The following is a 13,246-nucleotide window of genomic DNA, read 5'->3' on the forward strand; positions in this document are numbered from 1 at the left end:
TAAATACAATATTTAAATAAATAAATGAGAGTCATTCTTACCTGTCTCTAATTTGTGAAATGCCTGAGACAGAGGGCAAACGTCGGCAAGGGGAAGCTTATAGGTCAACAAGGGGTAATACCTGAGAACAGGAAAAGTTACAAAGGAGTTTCAAGGAGAGAAAATGAACACCAAAGTAAATATTGATATCAGCAACTATTTCCTTTTTCTAAAAAAAGAAATAGTACAAATCTATATGTGGTCAAAATACAAAATCAAATCATTTATCAATAGCAGGTTTTAAAAAACGATTTTGATTTTAAAGTTCTAGAAATGATCTAGTACAACTATTTAAGGCTAAGTTTCCACACATTTTTCATGTGTTAAAACAAACATGGTTCCTTTAATTAGTTCAAATGAGATTGGGAACTAATCCCACAATGACAGTTCATCCTTGTCAACAAAAACTAACAATATGTAAAGAAAGGTAAGGCATGGGGAGAACTCAAAACTTTGAAATACTTAGCTGAGATAACAATGTTCGCATGTGTCTTTAATCCCTCAGGAAATGTCTGCTCTAGAACCCGTGTGTGCTACTGTGGTTATACAGCCACCCGCATGGCCTCTTCTTCTCTCATCTCCAACCGGCAGTGTGTTACTCCTGGTGCCCCTGATCTCCAGTCCTGGCTTTCCTCAGATCGGCCCCTGCTGTGCCCATCTCAACAGTTCTGGTCTCCCCCCCCATACTATCACTTCTTCCCTTATCTGTGACGTCCAGGGTCTGGCAACAGGACTAAATTACACGTCTGCTAAATGTCTTCAGCAGTTACGTTCTGTTTTCTTGATGAATTGATCCTGTTCCACTTCCTTGACTACCTCCACACACACTTTGAAACTGGAAAGGGAAAATTTTTTAATTGCCATTTAAGAGGCATCCACTTTAAATATATCTTTTAAAATGTGAATTATTATGTTTTGACTATTTATGTATTTCAAATACTTGTGGGAAGGCCCAAAGAGGGGTCCCACTGAGGTTTCATAACTTCAGCAACTGTGACGTTCCTTCCTCTCCACGCTTTCAATGCAAAGTCCCAGGTGGCTAAGCAGGGGTTCCCCGGCTACTCAGTCTCCTGGAGACACAGCTTCCCGGATGGTTCCTAATCTCTTACATCCTTGAAGACTCAACAAATCAGTGTTTGAGGATCTCAAATTTTATACTAAAGTGAAATCATCACGAAGCTTTCACAGAGCAAAAAAACGGAATTACTGATGGAGTCAAGTTTGCATGTTTCCCCACAATCAAAATCTCTTTTACCTGGCTTGCTGTACAGCCTGCGGGAAAAGCTTCAAAATCTCCATGTGGAGCAAAGTCACTTGAGAAGGTTCCTTCACTTTCAATTCTAGAATGTAGCCCTTGCCAAATTTTCTCTTCAGGTGTTCGATGGAGCCAATGCATCTATGGATGAGCAAAACATGCTGAAAAATGATTATCCTCGTTTTTTTCTTTTTTTCTTAAATTTGAATTGCAGGTGAGAGATGTCCCAGAGGAAGGCAAAAGGAAAAGCCCCAGCTACAGAAAGGTCCTTTCCCTTTCCACAGGAAGTTCTCATTTTGGGTGTCAAGTGAAAGCTCAGGAGAGAGACTCACTTCAGCCTTCCCGACACCATGACTGCCAGGCGGTCACACAGGGCCTCAGCTTCAACCAGGGAGTGCGTGGTCAGCAGGACAGCCCTTTCACTGCTTCTTACAGCTGCCCGGATGGCTTGCCTGAAGTGAAACAGCAAATTGGCAGTGTTTAAAACGAAAGAAGTCAACAGCAACAAAACAGAGAGATGGGAAGATACATTCATAGAAGAACCTAATTTATGAATCATATTCAGATCCTAATTTAAAAACATCAGAGATAAGTGAATCCAAGAAAACTTCATAGAGCTGGTGGAAAACAGAATTAAATGACAAAATACACTGGGGCAGGTATTTGGAGTAGGGAATAAGAAGCTAGCTAGAACGCCCAGGTCCTAGAACGCCTGCGCTTAGTCCCAGACTGAGCCTCTGATTCCAGCTCCTGCTAATGCATTCCCGGAGAGGCAGCAGTGATGGCTCAAGTATTTGGGTTCTTGATACTCAACAGGGAGATCTAGGTGAATTCCCAACCTCCAACCCAACCCTAACCCAGACATTGTGAACATTTGAGGAATAAGACAGTGGCTGGAAATGCATATGCCTCCACCCTCCAGCTTCTTTTCCCTTTTTAAAATAAATGCAAGATAGTTCATACTGATGGTTTACTCCCCTGAATGCCCACCCCGAGCTGGTGCTGGCTGAAGCGAAAAGCAGGAGCTAAGAAATCTATGTGGATCTCCCAAGTGAGTGGAAGGGACGCAAGAATTACAGCCATTCGCTGTGGAAGGGACCCAAGCATTAGAGCCATTCGCTGTGGAACTTGCCCAAACATTAGAGCCTTTCAGGATGTGAATTAGCCAGAGGATGGATGGGAAGTGGAGGCTGTTCTAGAACCCAGGCACTTCAATATAGGATGTAGGCATACCCAGCAGTGGCTTAACTCACTATGCCACAGTGTCCACCAGTGATTGATTTTTTTTGTCAGCACAAAGAAAAAACTGTGTTTGTTATGTGTACTAATGGTATTGTGATTATGTTAAGCAAGATTCCTTATCTTTTTGAAATACTATCTAAAATGTTTATAAACAAAGGGGTATGGTGCTTCCTATTTCCTTCAAACTGGAGGTTAGAAAAGGAAGTGGGTGGAGACACAGATCAAACAAGATTAAGTTTCCATTGATAACTGTTACAACTGTGTGATAGTTCAATTAGACTCCTGATATTTGTGTTAGATTGACACAATAATTTTGTTATGAAGAATGTGAGAAATACTGAGGGCACTCAAGAAATGTCACACTAGGGATTCTATTAAAACAGGAAAGTGTGAAAATAAAGGTTAGACTAAAAAGGAAAACACGTAACAGGTACCTCAATAATGAAAAAGGAATTAAGACTCAAAAAAAGTTCAGAGAAACTCATGAATATGATACAGACTAGATCTAAACATTTGTTTTGCTAATAATATGAACCCTCTCCACTGAATCAAGAACTAGTAGAAATGAGGTTTAACCATTCAAAATCAGTTTTAAGTAGCAATTTGAGGACATGAGCATGGTCATTTAATATATACTCAGAGGGATACAACTAGCATCACAAATTGAATCATTCCTTTTTACTTAGTATTTTCTATTTTTGAGATAAAATATTTTAATTTAGATTATTCTCAGAGGCTTCAGGCATCACTAAATAAATGATTTAACAGAAAGCAAAAATTATTTAAAATTTTTTTAAAAGTAAAAACTGATCTAATGAAAATATGGTCATCTTTACTCATATAAATTTTAAAACAGCCACAAAATCATCAGAAGGATATTATTATATAATCCTTTCCTGAAACTTCTTTTATTTACTTCAAGTGAAGGATTTTTATGTGTTTCACAATACAGATTTCGGAGCACTGTGATACTTCCCACTCCGCCCTCCTTTCTGTCCACATTCACCATCCTCTCCTTTTTTCGTCATAAAACTTTTACAATAGCATTCTTTTAGTTCACAGGCTTAACATTTTATTAGGTAAAAATTTTAACAAACCACACAGAAAAAAGAACCCTACTATTCCTTAAGAATATACACACAGGCTGTCACAATAATCAAATTTCAAAATGTCTATCTTTTATGGATTATATTTTTTATACTCTGTATTACCACAAATCAGAAGAAAATTATGATTTTTGTTTTTGGGTGACTGGCTTATTTCACTAAGCGTAATGGTTTCCAGTTGCATTCATTTTGTTCCACTAATCATCAGGTTTATTTTTGCGCCAGTACCTAACTGGTTTGATTACAGCTGTCCTGTAGCACATGTCGAAATCTGGTAGTCTGATAAGCTCCAGTTTTGTTTTGTTGCTTAAGATTACGTCAGTTATTCAGGATTTCCTCTGTTTCCACATGAATTTTAGTATCATTTTTATCTAGATCTGATAAGAATGTCATTGGTATTAAGCTTGGTTTTGCATTGTATCTGCAAATTGTTTTTTAAGTATGGACATTTTGATATTAATTCTACCAGTTCAAGAACATGTAAGAGCTTTCCATTTTCTGATGTCTTCTGTTTCTTTCTTTAAAGAAATTCCCTCACGTTCTTGGGTTAAATTTTTTTCCAAGGTATTTCAATATTTTTGCAGCTATTATGGATTGGACTTAGAAGTTCTTTCTCAGGCATAAAACTGTTTGTGTATAAACATGCTACTGATTTTTTTGTGAGCTGATTTTGTATCCTATAACTTTACCAAACTCTATGATATGAGCTCCAATCACCTCTCAGAACAATCTTCCGGTTCCCAATAAAAGTAACTTTATACAACATTGATGCTTGTGACTCTAAGTCATGATGCCTACCACATTTGTTGCTGCCCCGTTGGGTCCATGCCTGTGGATGGTTCATCCAGGAAAAGAACAGGTGGATCTCCCAGGATGCTAAGCACAAAGCATAGCTGTAATACAGAAAAACAACCCTGTAGACGGCCACTTGAAATGCAGCAATCAAGCATCGGAAGTGCCCCAACTATTACACATACCTGTCTTGCGGTTCCTGTCGTTAACTTCTGTACTGTAACATTTAGCTGCTCACGCAGATTTAAAGCATCTACTAATCTGGTAGAGAAGAGGATGAGAAGATTTCGTCAAGAGAGGATTTCTGGAAAAATGCACGCACACAAAATTGTAACAACATTAGAAATGCTTACCATAACTGCTCTCAAAAATCTAACTTGCAATGAAAAAAAAACTTGATTTTAGAGCATGAAATGCTTTTTGCCTCATAAAAAAGTTAAGAAAAACTAGAATTTCAAATAAGAAACTTACATGTATAGTTATTCATGATTATTTATTCATTGCTTCCTTAACAATCACTTTTAAATTCTCCTTTTTTATATGTAGCAAGATCCTTCCTTCTGAGATGCAGGAAACTAGGTCTTGTCCTGCACTGGTGTTCTACCAGCTTTGAAAGCATCTCTATTTCTTTTCAAAGGCAATACGACACTTACATTCTATCAGCACATCAGTCATAGTGGAACAGACCCCTGCTTCTTAGTGCAAAGTAGACACACAAATGCGCTGTACCGAGAAATAGCCAGGGCAGCATCTGCCTTCCTCAGGCCCTTCACAGCGGCATACAATTCCAGGTGTTCTTTCACAGTCAGCATGGGCCATAGCACATTCTCCTGAGGACAATATCCCAAGAACTTGACCACGCCTTCTTCCAGGTGACTGTCGACTGAAGTGTACCCTTTCAGTTCCACCTAAAAAACATAAATGGCTTTGTCTCATAAAGAAGCTTACAGATTGCTAATAGATATATTTAAATCATATTAAGCATCAAAGAAATATTAGAGAAAATGTATATACCACTAATAGAAAAAACGTGGCCTTATAGAACAGGTGGACAAAATCTGACAAGCTCAGAAACCATGATGAATGAGAGATCCTTGGTTCCTGGGGGCTGTCCAATTCCTGCTATAAACTCTCAGTGTTCCAATGCTCAGTAAGAATAATAAAAGTGAAAAAAATAAATGCACCCAAAGGCAAAAGCATATATAACCTTGTGAAGATAAAATCTACATTGGTCATGGGAATCAGTTATTTATTTTTCACTACCTCTCCAGATGTTGGCTTTGTGATCCCACACATCATTCTTATAGATGAGCTTTTACCAGCACCATTGGGTCCCAGTAATCCCAAAGTTTCACCTGAAGGAAAGAATCTGTCACTATTGGATACAAAATACTGATAAACATAAACGTGGAGCTTCAATGAAATCTCCTGAGATCTGTAGCCCTCAATTAGTATCACTTAAAAACTTATATATGCAATGCATTCGAGCAAAACAATAGTCATTCATTATTATGATCAGACAATACACGAACGAAAAATTTATAGGTTTGATGCCAATATATTTCCCCAAGATTTCTTACATTAATTAAAAATATGTCTTGTTGTCTATCGTATTTGGCTGATGCATGGAACATATGTTCAAGTATATGTCACAAAGTTCATGGGAAAAGAGAATTAAATAGTATTTTATGCTGCATATTCATTCTAGTGGGCAAAGTGCCAATTAAGACTTCAACATCCCACATGAGAGAGTCTGGATTCCATCCTTGGCTTTAGCTTTGCGTCACTGCAGGCCCTGGGAGGCAGTGGTGATGACCCAAGTGAATGACTTCTTGCCCTCTGTGGGAGCCTGGACCAAGTTCCCAGCTTGAGACTTTTTACATATTCCAATGCTTCATTCAGAATTTATAAATAATATGTAGCGCTTTTCTCAATGAGGCATTTTACTAATAGACACACCTCCCCACCCCTCTTTCTGGAACACAAAATTCACCAGGACAGATACATTGCATATTTTTTCATAACTTTGATTTCCGGAATCTAAACCAGCTCCTGAAACAATTTAAAAGTATGCATTTTGAATGAATGGATGCATGAGTAAGCAAATAAAATGGCATCCATAATAGAAACACTCAATGGATATTTCTAAAACTAATGGCCAAGTTAAAATGTGACACACCTTTTTTAATGCAGAAAGAGACATTTCTTACTGCTGTTTTCTTCTTCCTCTTAGAACAGCAGTTTTTCTTCTGGCCTGCATATTCTTTGTGTAGACACCTGGCAAGGATGACTGGTTTCTAGGAGAGAGAGCAGCACGACTTTCCTCATAAACTTTTAGAAACTTTGTGTTCTTATATTTTCCCCTTTTGGATGCTTTCATGCCTTCTGTCATGAACCAAAGCATATTTTGAGTTCCAAGTGGTGCATTTTGTTTGTTAAACATAATACGCAATCATTAACCTAGACCGTATTTCTTGCTTCTAAATTGACTCAGAAAACAGCATTGCCTAATAGAAGCCAGCTTATCGTAGTGCCAGAACATAACTGGATAAGCTCATGAAAACACTGTTCCATCTATGTTTAATTATCCTTACCTAGCATTTTATAACACCATTGCTTAAATTCAACTTATGATGCACAGATTCATTTTAAAACCATAATTCTAATGCTTGAACCCCAGTTTTCCAAAATGCATTTTTAAGCTTCTAGAAAAGCCCAAACAAGAGCTTGCATTTTCAAAAATTATAAATGTGCACTGGTCTCCAAACTTTTAAAATGAAAGCGAGAATTTCAGACTACTCTTTACAGTTCTTGGATACGACCATAAACATCCAATTTGTTATGTGCTTTGGTACCTCGTCTAATCTTGAAGTGGTCGAAGCAGTTGCTGTTCTTATTCTTTCTGCTTGAACATCTTCATCTTCATCTATGGGTTCTTCTGGATTTAGTCGAATACCTCTATTTTGAGGGGACATTCTGTGGAAGAAAATAAAACTTTACATGTAAAGTCTTCTAGATGTCAAAGATCAAAAACCAGTGCCTGTGTGGTTTTAGCATTGCCACTTCTTTCCTCATGAAGATGAGGAGTAAAGCTCCTCTTTTTCCGAGAACATCCCTCCAGCAAGTTTTTCTGAAATGCTTTCAAGTCTGTTGACAAGCTCTGCTCCCTCCTTCTTTTTCTTTTTAGGTTATACTCACACATGTGCATAAACAACAAATTGTCAATGCACGTGGATGACACAATTGTATACAGAGCTAATCCAACATAACCCCCAAACAAGTAGCGAATTCTGCAAGGTTACTGAGTATAAGGGTCAATACATACAATCAGGAAGATTATACTGCGCCAGTGAGAAACAAACAGGAAAGAACTAAAAGGACAAAATAGACCAGGAAACGAAATCCTTCAGGACAAGGAAACAACGAAGAATTAATCCATGTAACTTTTTCAATATCGAGAGAGAGAGAGAGAAACAGTAATATATAATTCCTATTTGCTTAACAAGGATTTAAAAAAAATAGTTTGATGAAACACTGTATCCACTGACATACACAGATTGCCTTTTACTTACTCTCCATCCACCATTTCTTCTCTCTCTCTCTCTCTCTCTCTCTCCTGACTATTTTATTCAACGTGATATCTTCCAGTTGCGTCCTACTTACTGTTCTTTCCTCTTTTCACTGCTCCCTCTTAAGCACACTCAACAATTCTTGGAGCACCTTTCCTGCTCACCTTTCCTAGTCTCCCTGCTTGTGAAATGCTTTGAATTATGTTGCTAAACTAACTCTAACCTGTCTCTTCTGGTCAGATGTATAACCATCTTGGAAGCAGAACAACATATTTGAGTGATAAATTTTGAGAAACTGAAAGTTTCCCTTAACTTCTTAAAACAGAACTCATTTGAAACTCTTCCTTCTTTCTTTTTTTTTGTTTTAAGATTTATTTATTTTTTATTGGAAAGGCGGAAATACAGAGAGGAGGAGAGACAGAAAAGATCTTCCGTCTGATGATTCACCCCCTCAAGTGACTGCAACAACTGGAGCTGAGCCAATCCAAAGCCAGAAGCCAGGAGCTCCTCTAGGTCTTGCACGCAGGTGCAGGATCCCAAGGCTTTGGGCCGTCCTCAACTGCTTTCCCAGGCCACAAGCAGGGAGCTGGACGGGAAGCAGGGCCACTAGGATTAAAACCAGCGACCATAGGGGATCCCAGCGCGTGCAAGGCGAGGACTTTAACCACTATGCTGTCGCGCCAGGCCCGGGAGTCTTATTTCTTAACAATATACTATTCAGTACTCATAATGGCAATCATTGTACTGGTTATATTGTTAATGCAAACCACTATGACCATATTGACCGTACATCTACTATTAAAGAGCATGAAAATACGGTGTTCAGTATGAGATTAGATTCTGTGCCAACCTGAAAACAGGATCCTTTTGTATAATTTTATTTCCACATTTCATCTCCATGCATCTTAGAACAAAAATGAGGATCAAAGCCTGGAAGTAGGGCTGCAAGCAAAGAAAAACAATTTTACTTAGGCCTAATTCACAAACATAATCTAAACATTCTAATACAATGGGTGACATTTTGTCTTTTGCAAAAATAACTGCCGATTGTGGGAAATCTATGCAGACACTCATCATTCTGCACAGAGAGACGTGTCTCTTTTCTCACAACTCGCATTCAGACCGTCAGTGTCTGCAAAACTCACCTGCTTCTCACCCCTGTTCGTGCTCCTCTCACGCAGGTCCAGGTCACTCTAGTTTCTCATCGTAACCACAAATTCTTTCAATATACAAGTCTACTTTAGCTTTGTTTTGCTGTTTCACCCAAATATTCACCACTTTTTTCTTCCTTGGCAATGGTGTCTATCACTCTTTTTAGATGCCTGCAGTACCTCTTTAAGCATCATGGGAAATAACGCCGATGTGCATCAACGGATGAATGCAAAGACACTATGGTGCATCTACTCTATGGAACACTACCTGGCCATAACAAACAGTGAAATCCTACCGTTTACAACAAAATGGTTCCACCTGGGGACCATTGTGATTACTGAAATAAACTAGTCCAAAAAGGATAAATATCACATGTTCTCCTTGATATAAGGGAGACGTTATTCAAAGTATAAAATGAATAGAAACAGGTAATCAAGTATTTTCATTTATTCTCACAGAACTGTGCAATGGAGACTAGCATACCAGGAATAAAGGCATGTTGCATTCCGTGTTTCTACTCCTGAATAAGAGACTCCCAAAGAACCATTTCAATATACCTTTACAGTATGATACTATGGTTTCCATCTTGGCCCATGCCCATCATGCCATCATACGTTTAAACAGTGATAGTTAAACTTGCAATAGTTACTAAGGTACTATTCAACTGTGATAATTCAGGGAAAATGGTGGGAGGGAACGACAAGAAGGTAGGAAGGGAAAGAGGAGGCGAAAATGCTATACCTTCAAAACTGTATCACAGAAAATAATAAAAACAATTTTTAAGAAAATAAATGATAACCAAAAGCATATGTGAGTCTGGTCCTACCACTCAGTTTAAAACTTGTCAATGATTCCTCTGTCATTCAGAGTCGAGTTCAAGCCCTCAGACAGACCAAGAATGCTCTGGGTTGCCCCTGAGTCACCACCACGTTGACCATCTCTCCTACTACCCTCCTTACCGATCACTCTACCAAAATCAGCCTTGCCTTCTAGAACAAACAAAGGTCACTCTTGTTATCTCCTACTGGAATGCTCTTTTATAACTTTTTTTCTAACAGTGAATCTAACACAATTTTGTTATTATTTGGTTGGCTGTTTCTACCGACACATAAATTCTGTGTGGTCAGTGACATGTCTCAGTTTATATCTAGATGCATAAAATGCTGGTGAATAATATCTAAAGATAACAAATTTCTATAGCATAAATTGCTGATACACTATTTTTTTATTTTGACACACTTGAGTTCTATTTCATACTTCACAACAGTCATTTTACATTTTTTCTGCACTTTTCTTTAAACAAGGTCTCTCAAATCTAGAGGGAGGGCAATGAAAGGATAACCAAAAAACAATTTAATGTTGAATTGTTGAGTTCTAGACTTACACAGCCCATTTACACATAGAAAAAGCAACTCTAGGATTTAGAATAATTTTTGAATGAAACTGCTATATCCAAGACTGAATTAAAACACTTTTACAGTTAGGACACTTGAGGTACAGTTCAGTAGTTTTTGCAGATGGTAAAACGAAAATGAGGAGAGGTTGAAGGGACTTCTTACTATTAGGCATATTAGAAGGTCCACTGCAGTCAGGTCAAAATTTGGGTCATTAAATTTCCTGTGGTACTCATAAGCTCTCTGAAGAGACAAAAAGATATAGATTCAATCAAAATGGTATATATTTATATAATGCAAAATTTCACATACTGGCTACTTCCTTTATTAAGTCAAGCCCTCTATGTAAACTAAAGGTCAAAGTAATTTTCTATAAAGAGAAGACCCTCCCTCTGAACTCCTGCAACCTGTCTCTCAACAAGCAGATAACAGTCAGTTCAACTCGTCCCATTTTTTTTTCTGTTGACCTTAACATTTACTGTAGACCTACTAAAAGAAGAGCAGAATTTGGCATTGTAACAACTTCCAGGGGCCAACAATATGTATATATATTTTTAATGATTTATTTATTTTTGTTGCAAAGTCAGATATACAGAGAGGAGTAAAGACAGAGAGGAAGATATTCCATCCAATGATTCACTCCGCAAGTGACCGCAACGGCCAGTGCTGAACCGATCGGAAGCCAGGAGCCAGGAACTTTCTCCAGGTCTCCCATGTGGGTGCAGGGTCCAGAGGCTTTGGGCCGTCCTGGACTACTTTCCCAGGCCACAAGCAGGGAGCTGGATGGGAAATGGAGCTGCTGGGAGTAGAACTGGGGCTCATATGGGATCCTGGCTCATTCAAGGTGAGGATTTTATCCTCTAGACCACTGCGCTGGGCCCAACAATATGTGTCTTAAGTGTCCCAGGCAAGTCTTTTTCAAGATTCCTTCTTTTCCCAAAGATGACTACTTTCCTATCCTATTTACATTAGTTCCAGCATGATAGTCTTTCTCTAGCAATCGTTTTTTTTTTTTTTTTGGTTTTGTTTTGTTTTGTTTTGCAGAAAAGTAATGTATTCCTTCCAAATAATATGTGACAGACCCATTTTTATATATTTCACTTTACAGTCTATTTATATTTTAGGTTAAAGCAATAGGGTGAATTCCCATTAAAAAAAAAAAAGTCCAGGCCTTTTATTAGTCTATTAGTCTCTGGAACGCTATTTTTGCAGATGAGAGGATTTCTAACTATTCGTGAGGATTACAAACAACTAATAAAACCCTCTACACTTCCATCTAGGATGACTGAGGATCCCACAGAAGTATGGTCGATTAGATATCCTGCCTTGGCATCCCCATTCACTGGCAAACACGGAACCAGCTGCCTTTCTTTCATTCCTTTCCTGCGTCTATGCTTTGGTTCCCCTCCGTAGAACACGGCTGTCTCCTGTCCCACTCCGAGTGGAGCACATTGGCAGGCCTGTTATGTTCTCCCTTGCCTTTCTCCGCTGTAAACGTTAAGAGTTCTTTGTCTTGGCTGCTTGAGGTAGGCCTGTCGCTTTAAATCTCTGTGAAAGAAAAGGGGGGGCTACCTTCTTCATCAGGTGTCCCCAATACTCGCAAAGCAATTAATGCAGAGTCACGTTTAATGTATGTGTTTGAAGGATTAAATGGCATTCCTCATGTGCTTATTCTCATCAGGAGTAATAAATACTCCTTGAACAAAACATCTTTTTTTTAACATGGCATAAAATTTGAATAGTATTTGGCAGAGCAATGCTTTTTTTAAAACAACTTTATGGAGTTCAATTTTATGCCATGGAATGCAACCATTTTAAGTGTATAATTCAAGGACGTTATTACATTTGCAGAGCTGTACAAAATGTAAGAATTCAACTTTACCAATTTTAATCATTGGAAGGAGATCCCTTGTACCCTTTGCTATCATTTTCCATCCTCATCAATCCATTTTCTATCTTTGTAAGTCTGAGGAAACTATTTTAACAGACTACATAGCCACTGTTGGTAATAGAGTTGGAAATGTTACTTACATCATTCAAAAACAATAGAAATCCACCCATTGTAGCTGAGGGAACCAGTATCATGTTGGTAATAATGATGGTTAGGTCCAAGTAACGGAACACACTGATGCTGAGTGTGATGTTAAAGACCTACAAGTCAAGTTAAAAACACCACATCAGTCTACAGATGACTGGAAAGAGAGTTAAGTTCTAAGTGCTCTTATCACGCATACCATGAGTTTTCCATGTGTAGATAAGCCCACATGGCCATCACGAAGAGAGGACCCTGGGAGATGCTTTTATTAATGAAAATATTCATGATTTTAGCTTCCCATTAGAATATTATAAATAGATAAAATTATCGTAGATTAATGTGAAAAGTAAACTGGTCAGATTTTCCATAGTTCATTATTACATTCAATACAAGGAGGCAGCAAGGCTGTGGAACAGGGTGAGGACATGTTAAAATGGACAGATTAACAGGGGGAAAATCGGAGAGTACACAATCCGGGTATTAGGAGTAGGCAGGTTGATGGCAGAGATGGGTGAGGACCCTGAGGAACTGGGCAAGCAGCGCAGACACCCCAGCGGCCATCAGAGCTCCACTGATGCACACGTGTGGAGGGAAGCTCACCAGAAAACTATGGGGTTAAATTGGCCATAGAAATGCAGTATGCTGATTTGTAACCAAAGCAG

The 13,246-nt window shown here is 38.5% G+C and overlaps 1 protein-coding gene across 1 annotated transcript in view; it reads right to left on the reverse strand.

The window, feature by feature from the left end:
* The window catches only part of LOC121162519 (ATP-binding cassette sub-family A member 6-like), a 46,950-nt gene that overhangs the window by 2,794 nt on the left and 30,910 nt on the right, over window positions 1–13,246 (reverse strand). Inside the window, exons 26-37 of the mRNA XM_040989570.1 lie at window positions 12,581–12,700; window positions 10,715–10,792; window positions 8,854–8,945; window positions 7,290–7,410; window positions 6,614–6,731; window positions 5,698–5,789; window positions 5,164–5,342; window positions 4,620–4,695; window positions 4,441–4,535; window positions 1,627–1,746; window positions 1,295–1,435; window positions 42–121 (exon numbers count right to left, since the gene is read on the reverse strand). Coding sequence (XP_040845504.1) covers window positions 42–121; window positions 1,295–1,435; window positions 1,627–1,746; window positions 4,441–4,535; window positions 4,620–4,695; window positions 5,164–5,342; window positions 5,698–5,789; window positions 6,614–6,731; window positions 7,290–7,410; window positions 8,854–8,945; window positions 10,715–10,792; window positions 12,581–12,700 — 1,312 coding nt within the window. The remainder of the gene's footprint in view (window positions 1–41; window positions 122–1,294; window positions 1,436–1,626; window positions 1,747–4,440; window positions 4,536–4,619; window positions 4,696–5,163; window positions 5,343–5,697; window positions 5,790–6,613; window positions 6,732–7,289; window positions 7,411–8,853; window positions 8,946–10,714; window positions 10,793–12,580; window positions 12,701–13,246) is intronic.

Source organism: Ochotona curzoniae, unplaced genomic scaffold (genome assembly GCF_017591425.1).
Source record: "Ochotona curzoniae isolate NIBS_2020 unplaced genomic scaffold, NIBS_Ocur_1.0 contig_523, whole genome shotgun sequence".
NCBI lineage: Eukaryota > Metazoa > Chordata > Mammalia > Lagomorpha > Ochotonidae > Ochotona > Ochotona curzoniae.